This window comes from Hypanus sabinus, chromosome X1 (assembly GCF_030144855.1).
Source record: "Hypanus sabinus isolate sHypSab1 chromosome X1, sHypSab1.hap1, whole genome shotgun sequence".
NCBI classification, from domain to species: Eukaryota; Metazoa; Chordata; class Chondrichthyes; order Myliobatiformes; family Dasyatidae; genus Hypanus; species Hypanus sabinus.
Window position 1 is genome coordinate 14,319,095 of NC_082738.1, and position 20,000 is coordinate 14,339,094.

The following is a 20,000-nucleotide window of genomic DNA, read 5'->3' on the forward strand; positions in this document are numbered from 1 at the left end:
TGTATAAATTTTTAAGGCATTTGATAAGGTAGCCTCACTTAGAAAGCCAGGAGACATGGGATGCAAGGAAATGTGTCTGCATGGAAATGGCTTGCTCACAAAAGGCAGAGGGTGGTAGTAAACGGTGCATATTCTGCCTGGAGGTCTGTGATTGGTGGTATTCCACAGGAATCTGTTCTGGGATCCCTGCTCTTTGTGACTTTTACAAATTGCTTAGATGAGGAAGTAGAAGGGTGGGTTAGTAAGTCTGCTGATGACACTAGGGTTGATGGTGTTGCAGATAGTGTAGAACAAACCTCTTTAAGCCCAAGATCCCCTACCTCGGCCTAGTGAAAGACAAGATCGACCTACTAAATCATTTAGAGAAAGAACAGCTCAGACTGTACTTCCAACTTGAGGCCCTTTATTTGGGGTAATTGTATTTTAATTACATAAAATGCTTTTGTCAAACTTTCAAATTAATTTTACCAAGAAAACACTGTAACTAGTATATCCAACAGGCCATAGCAGCATTTAGCTAATCCAATAACGTCGTGAATAAGCGATGCTGAAGCGCTTTCGCTTAAATCAAGTTTATCAGTTTGACCACCAGTGTCATTACATGAGAAAAGTCCGCAACCTTCCCAGGCAAGGGCTGCTGATAATCCAGTAAGTGGGGAAAATCAGGGTCATTATGGCACAGTGGTATAAAAACCAATGCGCACATCGCACATTGCTGGGGCTCCATCAGTAGTGATTGCCACCAGTTTATGAATGGGGATATCATTTTCCATTTTTTTTTAACTCATTGTAAATATCCTCACCTCTTGTTCTCTCCTTTAATTGCAAAAGAGTGAGGAAGTCCTCCTTTGTTGTAAAATCCTGGAAAGCCATTCTGACAAATACAACAAGCTGAGCTGTTTGTATTACATCCAGGGATTCATCAAACTGTGGTGAAAAATATTCACAGAGTGACAAGTCCTTTAACACTTGTCGATCCTCGTCCTCTGAGCAGCATGTTTACTGGGCCTTCAGCCGGATTTCAGCTCCTCAACTTTCCTGGTAAACTTACTGAGACACTAGTATTAGTTTCAGGGATACACAAGCTGATGACAGCACTGTTTTTGTTTCCCATTTCTTGTACATTTGGGGAATGTTGGAATTTAAAGGGGGAGAAGTGTTGTAATGTGAGCATTATAAAGATAAATTAATACCAATTAGGATTATGGTCATATAGGAATACCCCTGCTACAAAAACTGTTTGTCAAGAGAGATTGTTTCCGGGGTTGCGGGGTTTTCCTTCTGGTCTTTTCTGCCTGGTGCGCATTGGTGAAAACTTCTGTAGGCGAATATTGTTTTACCGTCCTAGATAAAGTTGTTCCTTTTGGGCATGAAGTTGGCAAGTGGTCCTTTTTCAAAGTAGAAGTTACTACATATTTGTATCAAAAGGTTTATCAGGTATAATGTATTTCTGTATTTGTTTTTCATTTTATTTTGGGATCTACTGGGAAAGTCTCAAAGATCGACCAGTTGGCGACCACTAGTGTAGAATGTTATCACAGGTTTCAACAGGACTTTGACAGAATTCAGAGCTAGGTTAAGAAGTGGCAGATGGTGTGCAATACAGAGAAATGTGAATTGATGCATTTTGGAAGTTCAAACTTGAAGGCAGAGTACAAGGTTAATAACAGGATTCTTTTTTTAAACGGTGTCGAGGAACAGATGGATCTTGCAGTCCATGTCTTTCAAAGTTGTTGTGCAAGTTGGTAGGGTGGTTAAAGTGGTGTATGGTGTGTTGGCCTTCATTAGTCGGGGGATTGAGTTCAAGAGCCACGAGTAATGTTGCAGCTCTATAAAATTGATTAGACCACACTAGGAGTATTGTGTTCAGTTCTGGTTGCCTCATTATAGGAAGGATGTGGAAGCTTTAAGGAGAGTGTAGAGGAGATTCACTGGGATGCTGCTTGGATTGGAGAATGTGTCTTATGAGGAAAGGTTGAGCAATCTAGGGCTTTTCTCTTCAGAATGAAGTAAGATGAAAGGTGACTTGATAGAGGTGTACAAGTTGATAAGGAATATAGATAGTGTACACCCAGCACCTTTTTCCCAGTGCAGCAACTGCTAATACAGATGAAGTTACAAACTCAAGGGGCCGAATCGCCTCCTCCTAAATTGAATTCACATGTTTGTAAGGATCCAATTAGGTGGCTCACATGGAAATGGTTTTGATCAGCTGAATTATCTGTTTGGTTGTGTCATGCCACGGAATTACTTTTCATTGCCTTCACTGGAACATAGAGGTAGGTACTTGGAATTCTTCCCACCATGCCATAGGTAACTCTGCAAGTCACAGCTAGAAAAGTGCTTCAAGCTAGTAACTCTTAGCTGGTTGAACTTCCTAATCCATAACATTTCCTCAACAGCCTTTGGAAGTTAGCAAAAGTTGGAGTCATGACAGGAAGAGTTTGAGCACTTCTAAACAGCCAAACAGAAAATGACAGATGTTCTTGCTTTTCACTTGCTCTCTTAATTGTTGTTATTGTAGTACTTGGAGATCTAACACTCCCAAATGCAGCAACAGCAAAATGCATTTCAATTAACCAGACTTCCATACCTCATCCACAAATTTTTTCTTCATAATATCCCTGTAGCTGATCTTCAATCTGCATGAAAAGATTAATTCAGATCAAAGAGAAAAATAATTTATGTTACAAGTGAATACAACAGCATGTATATTTTTTGAATAGTTTGAGGCTGTTTCTTGAAAATGGACAATGAATTTTCCCTCTTGTCCTCCCCCTATAATCAGCTGTATGAAGTACAGATGCTCCCCAATCTATCTCACTTCCCCCAGAAGGAGCAGGTGGAGAAGGAAGAGCTCACAGGCAATGAAGGTTGTGTATCTGATAATATGATCTGCTGCATCAGGTGGGGCGGGGGGGGGGGGGGTCCCCCACAGTGATCCCTTTACGTGGACCCAGGGTAACCAGCCAAAAATCAGCAAAAAAAAGCACCTTCCAAAAGTTAGAGGCTGCACCAATGGATGAAGGGCCAAGAACTTTACATAAGCCTCTAGAGTCAGGTTTGAGGAGAATGGCTCTTGACCTCAGGTTATTAATGCAAACAGAGAGGCATGGCTGCTGCTGCAGCATGGGCATAAGGACCACACCAGCACAAAACATTGAGTGGCCATGGGGTCACTCTGGTTGAATTAAAAACAGAAGTATCAGGGAAAGGAGAAATTAATAGGTACGGTAAAGGGAGAGGTAGGTGAAGAAGGGTGGCTCAGGCTCTGATTTATGCCTACAAAATTCTTCTGCTACATCTTTGGCAATGGAGGCATTTTAAGACCATAAGACATAGGAACAGAATTCGGCTATTTGGCTCAATGAGCCTGCTCCACCATTTCGTCATAGCTGATCTATTTTCCTCTCAGCCCCAATCTCCTGCCTTCTCCTTGTATCCCTTTATGCCCTGACCAATCCAGAATCTATCAACTTCTGCCTTAAATATACATAAAGACTTGGCCTCCACAGCTGCCTGTGGCAACAAATTCCAGATTCACCACTCTCTGGCTAAAGAAATTCCCACTCATTTCCATTCCAAAAGGATGCCCCTCTATTCTGAGGCATGTCCTCTGCTCTTAGATTCTCCTACTAAATGAAACATCCTCTTCACATCTACTCTGTCAACATCAGATAGGTTTCAATCAGGTCACCCTTCACTGTTCAGAATTCCAGTGAATACAGGCCCAGAGCCATCAAACACTCTTTATCTAACAAGCCATTCAATCCTGGAATCATTCTTGTGAACCTCCTTTGAACCCTCTCCAGTTTCAGTTCACTCTTTCTAAGATAAGGGGCCCCAAACTGCTCACAATACTCTAAATAAGGCCTCACCAGTGCTTTATAAAGTCTCAACATGACACCTTTGATTTTACATTTCAGTACCCTTCAAATGAATCTGAAGATTGCATTTACCATCCTCACCATAGACTCAACCTGCAAATTAACCTTTAGGGAATCCTGCACAAGGACCCCCAAGTCCCTTTGCATCTCTGTTTTTTGTATTTTTTCACCATTTAGAAAAGTCAACCTTTCATTTCTTCTACCAAAGTTCATAATCATACACTTTATTCCATCTGCCAATTCTTTGCCCATTCTCCTAATCTATCCAAGTCCTTCTGTAGCCTCTCTACTTTCTCAAAACTACCACCTAGCTCCATATCACCTGCAGACTTTGCAACAAGACCATCAATTCCATCATCCAAATCATTGACATGTAATGTAAAAAGAATCAGTCCCAACACAGACCCCTGTGGAACACCACTAGTCACTGGCAGTCAACCAGAAAAGGCTCCCTTTATTTGCAGTCTTTGCCTCCTTCCAATCAGCCATTACTTTATCCATGCTAGAATCTTTCCTGCAATACCATGGGCTCGTAGATTGTTAAGCAGCCTCATGTGTGGCATCTTGTCAAAGGCCTTCTGAAAATCGAAGTACACAACATTCACCAATTCTTTGTCTATCCTGTTTGTTATTTCTTCAAAAAAATTCCACCAAATTAGTCAGGCAAGATTTTCCCTTGAGGAAATCATGCTGACTATGGCCTATTTTATCATGTGCCTCCAAGATCCTTAATAATCGACTCCAACACCTTCCCAACCACTGAGGTCAGACTAACTGGCCTATAATTTCCTTTCTTCTGCCTCTCTCCCTTCTTGAAGAATGGAGTGACATTTGCAATTTTCCAGTCTTTCAGAACCATGCCAGAATTTATTGATATTTGAAAGATCATTACTAATGCCTCCACAATCTTTTCAGCCACATTTTGCAGAACACTGGGGTGTAGACTATCTGGTCCCAGTGACTCATCCACCTTCAGACCTTTCAGTTTCCCAACAACCTTCTCTCTAGTTATGATAACTTCACACACTTCATGACCCCAGAAACCTGGAACTTCCACCATACTGCTAGTGTCTTCCACAGCAAAGACTGATACAGAATACTTATTCAGTTTATCTGCCATTTCCTTGTCCCCCATTACCACCCCTCCAGCATTATTTTGCAGCAGTCCAATATCCACTCTCACCTCTCTTTTACATTCAAAGTATCTGAAGAAACTTTTGGTTCCCTCTTTAATATTATTGGTTAGCTTACTTTCGGACACCATCTTTACCATCTTAATTAATTTTTTTAGTTGCCTTCTGTTGGTTTGTAAAAGCTTCCCAATCCTCTAACTTCCCACTAATTTTTGCTATATTTTTTTGCCTTCTCTTTTTTTTTATGTTGGCTTTGACTTCTCTGGAGGGGCTACTGCACAGGACCAAAAGAAGCTGCAGAAGGTTGTGAATGTAGTCAGCTCCATCTTGGGCAATAGCCTACAAAGTACCCAGGACATCTTCAGGGAACGGTGTCTCAGAAAGGCAGCGTCCATTATTAAGGACCCCCAGCACCCAGGGCATGCCCTTTTCTCACTGTTACCATCAGAAAGGAGGTACAGAAGCCTGAAGGCACACTCTCAACAATTCAAGAATAGCTTCTTCCCCTCTGCCATCCGATTGTTAAATGGACATTGAATCATTGGAAACTACCTCACTTTTTTTTAAAATATACAGTATTACTGTTTTTGCATGTTTTTAAGTCTATTCAAGTAATTAATTCACTTGTTTATTGATTATTATTATTATATTTATTCATTTTTCTCTGCTAGATTATGTATTGCATTGAACTGCTGCTGCTAAGTTAACAAATTTCACGTCACAAGCTGGTGATAATAAACCTGATTCTGATTCTTGTTAGCCATGGTTCTGTCATCATGCCTTTGGAATACTATTTTCTCTTTGGGATGCATATCAGCTGTGCCTTCTGAATTGCTTCCAGAAATTCCAGCCATTGTTGCTCTGCCGTCATCCCTGCCAGTGTTATTTTCCAATCAATTCTGGCCAGCTCCTCTCTCATGCCTCTGTAATTCCCTTTACTCCACTGCAATACCGATATATCTGACATTAGCTTTTCCTTCTCAAATTTCAGGGTGACTTTGATCATATTATGATTACTTACCCCACAAGGGTTCATTTGTCTTAAGCTCCCTAATCAATTCTGGTTCATTGCACAACACCCAATCCAAAATAGTTGATCCCCTTGTGGGCTCAACCACGAGCTGCTCCAAAGAACATCTCACTGGCACTCTAGAAATTCCCTCTCCTGGAATCTGGAACCAACCTGATTTTCCCCAAGCTATCTGCATATTGAAATCCCCCTTAACTATTGTAACATTGTCTCTTTGGCATGCATTTTCTGTCATCTGTTATAATTTGTAGACACCATCCTTACTACCATTGGGGGGGGGTCTGTATACAGCACCCATCAGGGTCTTTTTACCCTTGCAATTCCTTAGCTCTATCCACAATGATTCAATGCTTTCTGACCTTATGACACCTCTTTCTAATGATTTGATTTCATTTTTTTAAACCAACAAAGTAACTCTGCCCCCTCTGCCTTCCTGCCAGTCCTTTCGATACATTAAGCTCCCAGCTATGATTCAGTGATGCGTACATCATACCTGCCAATCTGTAACAGTGCTTCAAGTTTATCGTCCTTATTCCATTTACTATGCACATTCAAATACACCTTCAGGCTTGTATTCACCCTTTTTGATTTTGTCCACTTTTTACGTTGCAACTCATCCTGTCAACTGCAATTTTGCCCTATCAATAGCGTCTCCTCACTACATATTGCCTCTCTTTATAGACCAGCTCCCTTATCTTCAGCACTATCACTCCAATTCCCATCCCCCTGTTAAATTAGTTTAAATCCTCTCAAACAACTCCAACCAACCTGCCTGCAAGAATATCAGACCCAGTCAGGTTCAGGTGTAACCTGTCCCTTTTGTGCAGGTCGTACCTTCCCCAGAAGAGATCCCAGTGATCCAGAAATCTGAACCCCTGTCCCCTGCACCAGTTCCTCAACCACACATTCACCTGCCAAATCATCCTATTTTTACCCTCACTAGCATGTGGCACAGTCACCAATCCACAGATTACTACTCTGGAGATCCTGTTTCTCAGCTTTCTACCTAGAACCGTAGAACATTACAGCACAGAAACAGGCCTCTTGGCCCTTCTTGGCTGTGCCAAACCATTTTTCTGCCTAGTCCCACTGACCTGCACCCGGCCCGTATCCCACCATACACCTCTCATCCATGTACCTGTCCAAGTTTTTCTTAAATGTTAAAAGAGAGCCCACATTTACCACTTCATCTGGCAGCTCATTCCACACTCCTACCGCTCTCTGCATGAAGAAGCCCCCCCCCCCAATGTTCCCTTTAAATTTTCCCCCCTTCACCCTTAACCCATGTCCTCTGGGTTTTTTTCTCCCCTAGCCTCAGTGGAAAAAGCCTGCTTGCATTCACTCTATCTATACCCATCATCATTTTATATACCTCTATCAAATCTCCCCTCATTCTTCTATGCTCCAGGGAATAAAGTCCTAACCTATTCAACCTTTCTCTGTAACTCAGTTTCTCAAGTCCCGGCAACATCCTTGTAAACCTTCTCTGCACTCTTTCAACCTTATTAATATCCTTCCTGTAATTCGGTGACCAAAACTGCACACAATACTCCAAATTTGGTCTCACCAATGCCTTATACAACCTCACCATAACATTCCAATTCTTATACGCAATACTTTGATTTATAAAGGCCAATGTACCAAAAGCTCTCTTTACAACCCTATCTACCCGTGACGCCACTTTTAGGGAATTTTGTATCTGTATTCCCAGATCCCTCTGTTCTACTACACTCCTCAGTGTCCTACCATTTACCTTGTATGTTCTACCTTGGTTTTTCCTTCCAAAGTGCAATACCTCACACTTGTCTGTATTAAACTCCATCTGCCATTTTCAGCCCATTTTTCCAGCAAGCTTTGAAAATCTTCCTCACTGTCCACTACACCTCCAATCTTTGTATCATCAGCAAATTTGCTGATCCAATTTACCACATTATCATCCAGATCACTGATATAGATGACAAATAACAATGGACCCAGCACTGATCCCTGTGGCACACCACTAGTCACAGGCCTCCACTCAGAGAAGCAATCCTCCACTACCACTCTCTGACTTCCCCATTGAGCCAATGTCTAATCCAATTTACTACCTCTCCATGTCCACCGAGTGACTGAATCTTCCTAACTAACCTCCCATGCAGGACCTTGTCAAAGGCCTTACTGAGGTCCTTTGAAGATAAAATTATAAAGTAATTGGGGAAAGTAAAAATAAATATTAAAATTATTTTGAACTCCATGGAGCATGTGGGGATCCTCCGATATCCAGGCAATCTTTCTCTCTTTTTTTTTCTTTCTTTAGATAAGGGTTGGGGGGGGGGGGGGAAGAAGGTTAAGGGGAGGGGGGAGGGTTAATATTTTTCTCACTATTTTATTATCACATTTATTCTTTGTAATTTTCTAAAATTTAATAATTTTTTTTAAAAAAGGCCTTACTGAAGTCCATGTAGACAACATCCACTGCCTTACCTTCATCAACTTTCCTTGTAACCTCCTTGAAAAACTAATAAATTTGTTAAATATGACCTACCACCCACAAACCCATGTTGACTCTCCCTACAAGTCCCTGCCTATCCAAATACTTTTAGATCCTATCTCTTAGTACTCCTTCCAAAAATTTACCCACTACCAACGTCAAACTTACCGGTCTATAATTTCCTGGATTACTTTTAGAGCCTTTTTTAAACAATGGAACAACATGAGCTATCCTCCAATCCTCCAGCACCTCACCCGTAGATACCAACATTTTAAATATATCTGCCAGGGCCCCTGCAATTTCAACACTAGTCTCCTTCAAGGTCCGAAGGAATACCCTGTCAGGTCCTGGGGATTTATCTACTCTGATTTGCCTCAAGATAGCAAGCACCTCCTTCTTCAATCTGTATAGGTTCCATGACCTCACCACTTGTTTGCCTCATTTCCATTGACTCCATGCCAGTTTCTTTAGTAAATACAAAGACAAAAAAACCCATTTAAGATCTCCCCCATTTCTTTTGGTTCCATACATAGCCAACCACTCTGATCTTCAAGAGGACCAATTTTATCCCTTACTTTCCTTTTGCTCTTAATATACCTGTAGAAGCTCTTTGGATTATCATTCACCTTGACTACCAAAGCAACCTCAAGTCTTCTTTCAGCCCTCCTGATTACTTTAAGTATTTTTTTCACACTTTTTATACTCTTTAAGCACCTTATTTGCTCCTGTTTCCTATACATCTCTTTCTTCTTCTTTATCAGTTCCAATATCCCTTGAGAATCAAGGTTCCTTATTCTTATTCACTTTGCTTTTAATCCTGACAGGAACATACAAACTCTGCACTCTCAAAATTTCTCCTTTGAAGGCCTCCCACTTACCAATCACACCCTTGCCAGAGAACAACCTGTCCCAATCCACGCTTTTTAGATCCTTTCTCATTTCTTCAAATTTGGCCTTTTTCCAGTTTAGAACCTCAACCCAACGACCAGATCTATCTTTATCCATGATCCAGTTGAAACTAATGGTGTTATGGTCACTGGAACCAAAGTGTTCCCCTACACATAATTCCATCACCTGTCCTAATTCATTTCCTAATAGGAGATCTAATATTGCATCCTTTTAGGGACCTAGCTCCCTAAAATATCTCTTCAAGGTCTCCTCACCTTGTCTACTTTGACATTTGGTGCCAAGACTTCTGGCTGCTCACCCTCACACTTGAAAATGCCATGGACCCGATCTGAGACATCCCTGATCCTGGCACCAGGAAGGCAACATACCATCAGGGTGTCTCTACAGTGCCCACAGAACCTCATCTCTGTTCCTCTGACTAGGGAATTTCCTATCAACACTGCCATCCTCTTCACCTCTCTGCTCCTCTGAGCCACAGTGCCAGACTCAATGCCAGAAACTGTGGCTCTCCAGCCCCCCCCCCCCCATAGCCTGTCCCCCTCAACAGTATCCAAAGTGGTATTATTATTATTGAGGGGAACTGCCACAGGTGTACTCTGCACTAGCTGTGCATTTCCCCTCTTTCTCCTGACAGTCACCCAGTTACCTATCTATCACCAGCTCATTCTCACCCAGGTCAACTGAAAACTGCCAGGCCTTTCCAAAGTCTGAGACAAAAGAGAATCTTTCTTTCACCCAGGCAGTTCTAACTGACTTGTGCCAGGCAACAGGGGTGGGGAGATGGTTACTTGTATCAAGATAGGAAAAACTATTACACAGTATACCTTCATGACAGAAGCCCCATCCCATGAGATTACAGCCTCCCCCTCCTCTTCCCCAGTTTTCTGTAACCAGTCACCAAACTTTTAATATTTTATACAACATATCACCTTCATTAACTTTGTGAAAAGCTTCTCCTCTCCCCACCAGATACAATTGATGAAATCCAGCAAATGTTCCCACTGCATTGTGACCTCCTGATCTTGTCACTGATTGGAGTCAGGTTTATCCAATCTTCAATCAACCAACGTGTGCTGTTCCTGCTCTGGGAGTGGCTGATTATATCCAATAAGTTTTACTTTGAATCTGATAACCCCTTGCCATGTTTATTGCTAACTAAGCATGCCTGGTATGGTGTCACATACCCCACAGATTTCAAAATGATAAACATGGTTGAGCAAACAGATATTGGCACTAGATGGTCAAAGCTCTAACTAAAAGGCACGCACTTTGTTCTAAAACCATGTACTGTTGCACAATTCTGAATTTCTGGATGGACTAACATACCTTCCAAGGAAATCATCCTTGTCCATGTCCTTGTCAAAGAGCTCAAATTCTAGTTCTTGACCAGGAATGTGATTTACAATGACCTGAGAGGAAAACAATTATTATAAAATAGAATATTAATTTGATTGAATATGATTGACACATCCAGTATGAAAAATTTACAGGGGTTTGAAATTTTACACAAATGTGAAATAATATAATGAACAAATCCAGGAAAACTGAGTGAAAATGAAAGGTTGTCCCACACCCAGGAATTGCCTCTGAGCAATGGAAAAATAGAGTTAAAAGATACATCTTGAATACTGAACATGTTGAATTAAAAATTCAGAGTCCATTTATTACCCAGGTCACCCACTGCTGATGCAGTTTCAAACTTCAGAGTCTGAACATACTGACCTCATACATTTCGTACCACTTAGGATTGAGGTTTTCTTTAATAGTTTTGCTTCGGAAGCTTTGGGCTCCCGCTCTCACTTTGACATAGGGATCTGACTTTCCTTTCACAATTCCTTTCATGAAGTTGTCCTTTGCAATCAGGTTCTCAGCTTCCAACAAATAAATCCGTATCACCCCCTAAAAGACCACAAATCAAGACAAGATTAAGACTTGAATTTGCTGCACAATTCCATATAAATCTTGCTTTCTTCTCTTGGTAGCTTCTTTTTAAACAAGTGTAAGTTTTCACAAGTTTCACATTATAACCTCCTGATATATTATTACTAGAATATCATTAAAATAACTAGTTATTTAATAAATACATTCTTATTTTAATAAAATAGTAATTTTCCTCAGAAGCTTCTTATACAACTTCAAAGCTGCAGCTTTTTCAAATTGCATGGTATTCTCAAGTTACGAACCCATGATTTTATGCAAATTCTTTAATGCTCATTTCCCACAAAAAATTCTTATAATCAATTATCGCAATCAATCACTCTATGCAATTACCCAATCCCTATTCCCATTAATCAATCCCATCCCCATAGTTAAGTCCCGTAATTCAATCCTTGCAATATTAATAAATATATTCCTGCAATCTATCAATTTCCTTAATCAATCACTCCAACAGTGACCTAGACTCAAAAATCCCTCCATCAGACTTCACAATAAACTCTAAGATCAAGCCTTTTCAGTCCTTGATATATGAAGTGGACATTGCTACCCTTGCCTAATTATCCTCAGCTACAGACACCCTTGTACTAGATTGTCTAAGAATCACTGAATCTGTTCCGGACTGAGTGGCTCAATGATCTCCTGTACATGGCTTGAACGGAATGTGTCCTATTTAAAGCCTTTAAATGGGACTTTGAATCAATGTTCTGCTAACTGAAGTCCAACTTTGATTCACCAGAATTCCAGTGCTGTCTTACAATAACTATTGGGACACCACTTTAAACGTCATGACTATCAATCAGAATCAAACACTGACAGTCAGCAGGCTGATTAATTATATTCTAAATACTTCAACTTAAGTTTGATCTACACCAACCTAAATAATAAATGCTTAAGTGTGTGAAAATATAAAGTGACCCAGTACCTCAGTCCCCACGCTGCTGGGGGCACTGCTTTCCGTCGGTAAGGGAGCTTGGATCAGGCTCCCCACTCCAGAAGCCTCCACTAACTTAGTAGTAGTCATGCTTATCTTGTCAGATTTGGATGATCCCTGCTTTTTTTCCATTGTGGATCTCCGAGCCCTGGGAATTTTCTCTGGATCAACAGCATCAGAAATCAGGACCTGTCAACCAAGCATGCAACTAAGGTAAAAAAAAACTGGGAAGTAGAGTGATACTTGATTTATTTTGCTTTATTTTAATAAAATCAAGCGCTTTATGTACAACATTTAATTGAGTCCTATTTCAAATCTAAAGGGATATTGTTCAGTGAAAATGCTATGGACAATCAGGTTCACTTTTTATTGCATTTTTCACTTCTATGTGAAAATATTAGAAGCCAGTGGTGCAGTTAGAAACTGCTCAAGTGAAAGAAGTGGAGGCAGAAGGGATGCATTTTTTTCAAGGAGCTGTTTCTTAACCTTTTCACATGGAATCTGTTTACTACTTTAACACCATTCAAGAACAAGTTAAACTAGTTCAAAGTGGAATTTTAAGCAGAAGCTAAACAGTCCATTGTCAATGAAAATTCAACTGTAATGGATACAATTGTGAAACATAGTAGATGCTGAATAGGACGTGAGGCAATTTAGATAGAATGAAAGGCAAAATGATTGACAAAATTTACCTTCGTAAATTCAATTGATATGGTACTGTTGCAACCTAATATCCAGTAAGGTTGTTTCTGATTATATACGTGTAGAGAGGATCGGAGTTGATGACACTTATGATTCTTTTTCTTTTCTCAGATATTATAAACAGCCCGTGTTTCTTTTTCTTTCTCTTTTTTTTAGTTAGTAGTTAGCTTGTTAGAGTAGTTTCTTTTTTTTTTGTTTTGTTTTGTTTGGAGTATATAATTTTTTTCTTCTTTTTCTGTTTTTTTTCATATTGTTACACCTAGTTTTCTTGTCTTGTACACATTATATTTGTATCATGTATGATTTTGGGAGACTTATTTTTTGGTACCTATTATTTATATAACCATCTATGTTAATTTTTAATTTTGTAATCCCAATAATTATGTATCAATTTTTGTTATTTTAATATGTTGATATTAATAAAATGATTGAAAAAGAAAAAAAAATCCAGTAAGGTGGCCATACAATATCATTTTGGTGCATCGTCACTGTTGAGTTAAAAATGGCAGCCTTTCTGATGTGGCTGTATAAGTATCTTAAAACTTGTCAACGGACTAGAAGTATCTCAAATTACGATGTTACTGAAACAGACTTAATAGTCCGATGATCAGAATGAAAATAAAAAAACAGAGAAAGAGGTGCATTCCATATGACCATAGGAGGGGGCAAGTGAGCTAAAGAAAAAGAGAAATCCTGATGAAAAGTCTCAGACTGAATGTTCTGTTTATTACCCTCCATAGATGTTGCCTGATTTGCTGAGTTCACCTAACATTTTGTGTCCATCTGAGTTTTTGTTTCATTGAAATGATTGGAATGAGAGTTAGAGAGGCTCTATAATAGGAAAACACTATTACTGTACAGACAATGAATATAAAAGTGTATCTCTATGTTCTATTCTCTTGGTTCTCTTTCCTGAATTTTGCAGTTAGGCCACCTGATTGTTCATGATGTGTATCCCAGCACTGTTCCTTTAGTTTCAATCCATAGCTGTCTTTATATACAGGTACAAATTCTCTGATGTTGCCTTCTCACTCACCCGCATCATGATTTTCAGATAAATTTTGCTGTTGCGTCCAGAATGTTCTAGTGGGAACCACTGATCACAGGTCATATCTGAGCTCATCAGTAACTGTGACAGAGGCAGGGACAGGGATCCCAGACTAAACTGACGGTCATCATCTTTAACCTAGGACAGAAAGCAAGAAATACTGATTTAACTAAAATGCTGAAAGTACAATTCTGTAATTAATATTTTTTTTACTTTTTAACTTGATTATTTTGTGTTTACCCCATCTATTATCAATACTCTTCAGAGATTGTCTGCTTGGTGCCAATGGTCGCATAATCAGGATTTGTGACATACACCAGCTGCTCATATGGCCATCCACCGCCTGCTCCCATGGATTCACAGACCCCAATCGGGGGGCTAAGGAGGTGCTACACCTTGCCCAAGGGTGACCTGCATGCTAGTGGAGGAAAGGAACTCCTTGTACCTCCTTTGGCAGAGACACATCTCCACCCCACCACCCATTAAATTACAGTAAACATGTAAAACTGCTTTGATCACCTATCGTAAGTTTCTGAAAAATACCTGGATATCAAGCTCCTGTTGTTTTGGATTCTGGACAAAAAATGTAAAGGCATCCTCCCAGATTGGGGCACTTGTGTTATATACAGTCTGTGGGAAGAAGCAAAACAAACTGAAATCTCAGAGTGGTAAAACAACATCAATTTAGACTGTCTGTTGAAAAACCAAGTGTACTGGCACAGTGAGATGGTGTTTATCTTAATGTCAGCTGGCTTGGTGAGCAGCATATTTATTTCTGAGTCACAGGGTTATGGAATCAAGTTCTACTTCAGGAAAATCTGGGGTGTAGTACTGAGGGAATGCTGCATTGTTAGGGGTGCTGTATTTTTGCATGAAATGTTAAACTAAGACTGTCTCAAAAGACTCTGGGGGTGTTTTGTTAAGAAGAGTTATAGTTAAGTATTTATTCTTCAACTAACATCACCAATACTGTTTAACTAGTCATTACCAGAATCAGAATCAGGTTTATTATCACTGGCATGTGTTGTGATATTTGTTAACTTGGCAGCAGCAGTTCAATGCAATACATAATATAGCAGAAAAAAACACAAAGTAATAATAAATAAGTAAATCAATTACAGTATATGTATATTGAACAGATTAAAAATCATGCAAAAGACAGAATATATATTAAAAAAATGAGGTAGTGTCCAAGAGTTTAAAGTCCATTTAGGAATTGGCTGGCAGAGGGGAAGAAGCTGTTCCTGAATCACTGAGTGTGTTCCTTCAGGCTTCTGTACCTCCTACCTGATGGTAACAGTGAGAAAAGGGCATGCCCTGGGTGCTGGGGGTCCTTAATAATGGACGCTGCTTTTCTGAGACACCGCTCCCTGAAGATGTCCTGGGTACTTTGTAGGCTGTACCCAAGATGGAGCTGACTAGATTTACAACCTACTGCAGCTTCTTTCGGTCCTGTGAAGTAGCCCCACCCCCTCCATACCAGACAGTGATGCAGCCTGTCAGAATGCTCTCCATGGTACATCTATAGAAGTTTCTGAGTGTATTTGTTGACATGCCAAGTCTCTTCAAACTCCTAATGAAGTATAGCCACTGCCTTCTTTATAACTGCATCGATATGTTGGGACCAGGTTAGATCCTCAGAGATCTTGACACCCAGGAACTTGAAGCTGCTCACTCTCTCCACTTCTGATCCCTCTATGAGGATTGGTATGTGTTCCTTCATCTTACCCTTCCTGAAGTCCACAATCAGCTCTTTCATCTTACTGATATTGAGTGCCAGTTTGTTGCTGCGACACCACTCCTCTAGATGGCATATCTCACTCCTGTACGCCCTCTCATCACCACCTGAGATTCTACCAACAATGGTTGTATCGTCAGCAAATTTATAGATGGTATTTGAGCTATGTATGCCTAGCCATGCAGTCATGGAGATAGTGAGAGTAGAGCAGTGGGCTAAGCACACACCCGAGGTGCACTAGTGTTGACCGTCAGCGAGGAGGATATGTTATCATCAATCCACACAGACTGTGGTCTCCTGGTGAGGAAGTCAAGGATCCAATTGCAGAGGGAGGTACAGAGGCCCAGATTCTGTAAATTCTCAATCAGGATTGTGGGAATTATGGTATTATATGTCACTATTTGCGGGATCCTGCTGCTTGGCCACCATATTTCCAACATTAAAAAAGTTGCTGGACTTCTTGGCTCTGAACCATTTTGGAATGTCCCAAGACTGTGAAAGGTGCTATAAAAATGCAAACTGTTCCATGGCTTATATTCTGGGGCAAATCCACTGTAAATTGTAATAACTGTAATAACAGAACACAGTCTTAAAGGAAACTCTGAGGGTGTGGTGATAGTCAAGGAATTGTGAATGGGCCAGCACACAGTTTACATTAGTAGTTCTTGTCTGCTCCATTTTACATAAATCATAGAAAACTCACAACACGGGAACATTTAGCTTATTGTTTTTGTGCTAGTCAAAAATGAGCTCCCAGTCTAATGCTACCTTCCTGCATGGATCTACAGTCCTACAGGATCACAGCTCTTCAAGTACTGTTTAAACATGGGGACGGGTTTCTACCTCTGACCCCCTTTCAGGCAGTACTTTTGAATGCTCTCTAACTGAAAAATAATTAATTCACTTGCTCTCCAATTCTTCCATTCTTGCCCTTGTGTTTTTTTTTCCACCTCTCTGTTAAGGGGTTTTGAAGTATACTGCATTTATTTTAACCAACAGATCCAGAAATGCCTCATCCATACCCTGCTCTCAAAGGTTTTGTCCAATAGTGAAGCCTGTACCAGAGGATTCGGTTCCCTCGTTCCTTGTTTTAGCTGTAGACAAAAAGAAAAATAAGAGTTAATGAAACAAAAAGAGTTGAATGCAGAGCGAGAACAAGGACAGAGACAGAGTCAGATGAATAGAAAGACAAATGGAATGCCCACTGGCTACGAGGGGAACCATGATTCCCCAAATTACCTTCCCAAGAGCTACACAGAGCTGATATTCCTGATTCACATCTGGCATGTTCCTCTTTAACATTTACACAAATTTGAACAATGGGCAAAAAAGTGGTAGATAGAATACCATGTTGGGAAATGCATGATAATGCATTTTGGTAAAAGGAACAATAATGTGAGGTGCAGAGGGACATGGGAGTCCTCATGCAAGACTCCAGAAGGTTAATTTACAGGTTGAGTCTGTGATAAAGGCAGCAAACACAATGTTGGCATTTATTTCAAGGGGAATAGAATATAAAAGCAAAGAGATAACTCTGAGGCTTTAAAAGACACTAGTCAGGCCGCACTTGGAGTATTGTCAACAGTCTTGGGCCCCATATCTCAAATAGGGTGTGTTGTGAGAGTCCAGAAGAGGTTCACAAGAATGATTCTGGGAATGAAGGGGTTAACATATAAGGAGTGTTTGGCAGCTTTGGCCCTGTACTCACTGGAATTTAGAAGAATTCAAGGGCATCTCACTGAAACCTACCGAATGTTGAAAGGACTAGATGAGGTGGATGTAGAAAGGATGTTTCCACTGGTAGGGGTATCCAGAACAGAGGACACAGCCTCAAAATTGAAAGCTGACCTTTTAGAACAGAGGTAAGGAGGAGTATTTTTAGCCAGAGATAGTGAATCTGTGGAATGTTCTGCCATAGATTGCGATGGAGGCCACATCCGTGAGTATATGTAAGGCGGAAGTCGATTGTTTCCTGATTGGTCAGTGCATCAAAGAATATGGTGAGAAGGCAGGTGTATGGGGTTGAGGGCTCTGGGATCAGCCATGATGGAATGGCAGAGCAGATTCGATGGGCTGAATTCTGCTCCTATGTCTTATGTATATATCAGGCCAGATGACTCTCTGTTTGGCTGCAGGCTGAAACTTCTCAAAGCCTATAAAGGCCCAAAAAGTTAGGTTTACAGTAAGTGTCTTTTATGTTCTCTTAGAAATTAGATGCCACTGGCACCTCAGCAAAGGAAAATGTAGCTGTGATTCTGGTTGGGTCAGAAGTTGATAAATCATGTGACTTGACAGTTTATGGTGAAGGAACAGATGAGGAAAGTATAGTTGATGACCTCTAGAGCAGTTAGGGACCTGGCTTTGATCCTGTGCTTGGATGCTGCCTGTATAGATTTTGTACATTTTCTTCATGAGCACTTGGTTTCCTCCAAGTGCTGTGGTTGCCTCCTAAATTCCAAAGAACCATGCTGGTCGTTGTAAATTACACAACTAGCATGAACCTGGTGGACTGTTGGGTCTCCATGTCATTATACAAGACTTGAACTTCCAAAAGGCCTCTGAATAACTGTGTCACATTTTAGGCTTGTCATCAAAATTGTAGAGAGAGCTGGCTAAATAACAGAAAACAGACAATAGTAGTGAAAGGTTATTTTTTGGGTCTGGTGGGAAGTCTACAATGGAGTTCCCCAGGGGTCATTGCTAAGATCAGTACTTTTCTTTAGATTAATGACTTGGACCTAGGTATATAGAGCATAATTTCCAAGTCTGCAGATGACGGCATTGGAGACATTTAACTGTGAGGAGGATGGTACCAGCTTTAAGGGGATATGGACCAATTGATGGAATGGCAGATAGGTGGCAGATATGAAGAGTTGAATAATGCTAGAGACAATAGGAGGCAACATGAAGTAGAGGGCATAACTATAAAAGGGATACAAGAAGGGACAGAGTTATGGGGTATGTGTATAGTTCATTAGAAGTCTTGGTGCAAGTTGAGAAACTGGTTTAAACAAAACCATGCAGGATCTGGGCAGAGAGTACAAGAGCAAGGTGTCATGACACCCTTAATGAAACTCTGGTTTAAACATAACTGGAGCACAGTGTCCTGTTCAGGATGTCACACTTCAGGAATGATGTCAGGCTTTAAAGAGGTTGCAGAAGAAAATGATTCCAGAATAAGGATCTGGAATTATGCAGTTGTACTGAAGCAGGGATTGTTCTCCCTGGAACAGATAACATTGTGCAGGGTAAAGTCATCAAAGATATGAGGTCAGAGTCTGGAATCCACTACCATGGACAGCAATGGAGGTAGATTCAATTGTAACTACAAAAGAGATCTTTCAGGAAGCTGTTTAATTGTCCACCACGATTCATGACTAGAAATCATAGGACTGCAGAGCTCTGATCTGATCTATTAGTTTTGCAGTTGCTCACCTCTGTTTGCTACATGCTGTTTTTGTTTTCAGATATAGTCCAGTATTGCAACATCATTGGGCCTGAAACTCATTATGTTTAGGCAAGTCTGATACTACTCCCAGCATACCCTTCTGCCTCCTCACTGACCCATCGTTGATCCTCTGACTTGATCATCATGGTAGACTGAGGAAAATGAAGTTACAGATTGCGGGGATCGACATTTCAGCTGCTGAAGATGGTCCATAGCACCTCATGAATGCCCGGTTTGAGTTGTTCTGAGTCTACCCCAAAAGTATGACTGTAGTGCCACACAATATGATCGAAGTGGAAAATTTCCTACTATTGGAAAATAACTACAGCCAAACTCCAGATAAGCCATTTGTCACAGGGAGAATGGAAATATCTTCAGTTGGGTTCCGATTATCACCATGTACTCACATCACTGACAAACTACCCAGTTAGCTGGGTCTGTTACGAGGAGTATCTGGCTTGTCTGGCAGATCAAAGCACCGTAAACCTTAATGACAAAGACACTTGTAATGCGATGCAAGAAGATTACAAGGTAATGGCCGCTCGGAGGCTTGAATGCGTTGTTGGTGTTTTTTATTATCCAGTTCAACTGTGAACTGGAATCTATTGCTGATCACAGCCATTGTACATACCGGGAGATCACGTGCCTGGTCCACATAGACAACCATAATGGCAGCGGAGGGTTCCTCGCTATTCTGCGCAGCAATGGAGTTATTTATAAGCAGTGCCTAAAGGGTAAAAGCAGAATTCTATTAAATTTTATTTTG

At 40.6% G+C, this 20,000-nt stretch overlaps 1 protein-coding gene across 1 annotated transcript in view; it reads right to left on the reverse strand.

Moving 5' to 3' along the window:
- esyt1a (extended synaptotagmin-like protein 1a) overlaps positions 1-20,000 on the reverse strand; it is a 141,889-nt gene that overhangs the window by 16,306 nt on the left and 105,583 nt on the right. Inside the window, exons 13-20 of the mRNA XM_059955862.1 lie at positions 19,866-19,961; positions 16,809-16,880; positions 14,592-14,678; positions 14,037-14,186; positions 12,290-12,487; positions 11,152-11,328; positions 10,756-10,838; positions 2,594-2,642 (exon numbers count right to left, since the gene is read on the reverse strand). Of these exons, the coding sequence (XP_059811845.1) occupies positions 2,594-2,642; positions 10,756-10,838; positions 11,152-11,328; positions 12,290-12,487; positions 14,037-14,186; positions 14,592-14,678; positions 16,809-16,880; positions 19,866-19,961 (912 nt within the window). The remainder of the gene's footprint in view (positions 1-2,593; positions 2,643-10,755; positions 10,839-11,151; positions 11,329-12,289; positions 12,488-14,036; positions 14,187-14,591; positions 14,679-16,808; positions 16,881-19,865; positions 19,962-20,000) is intronic.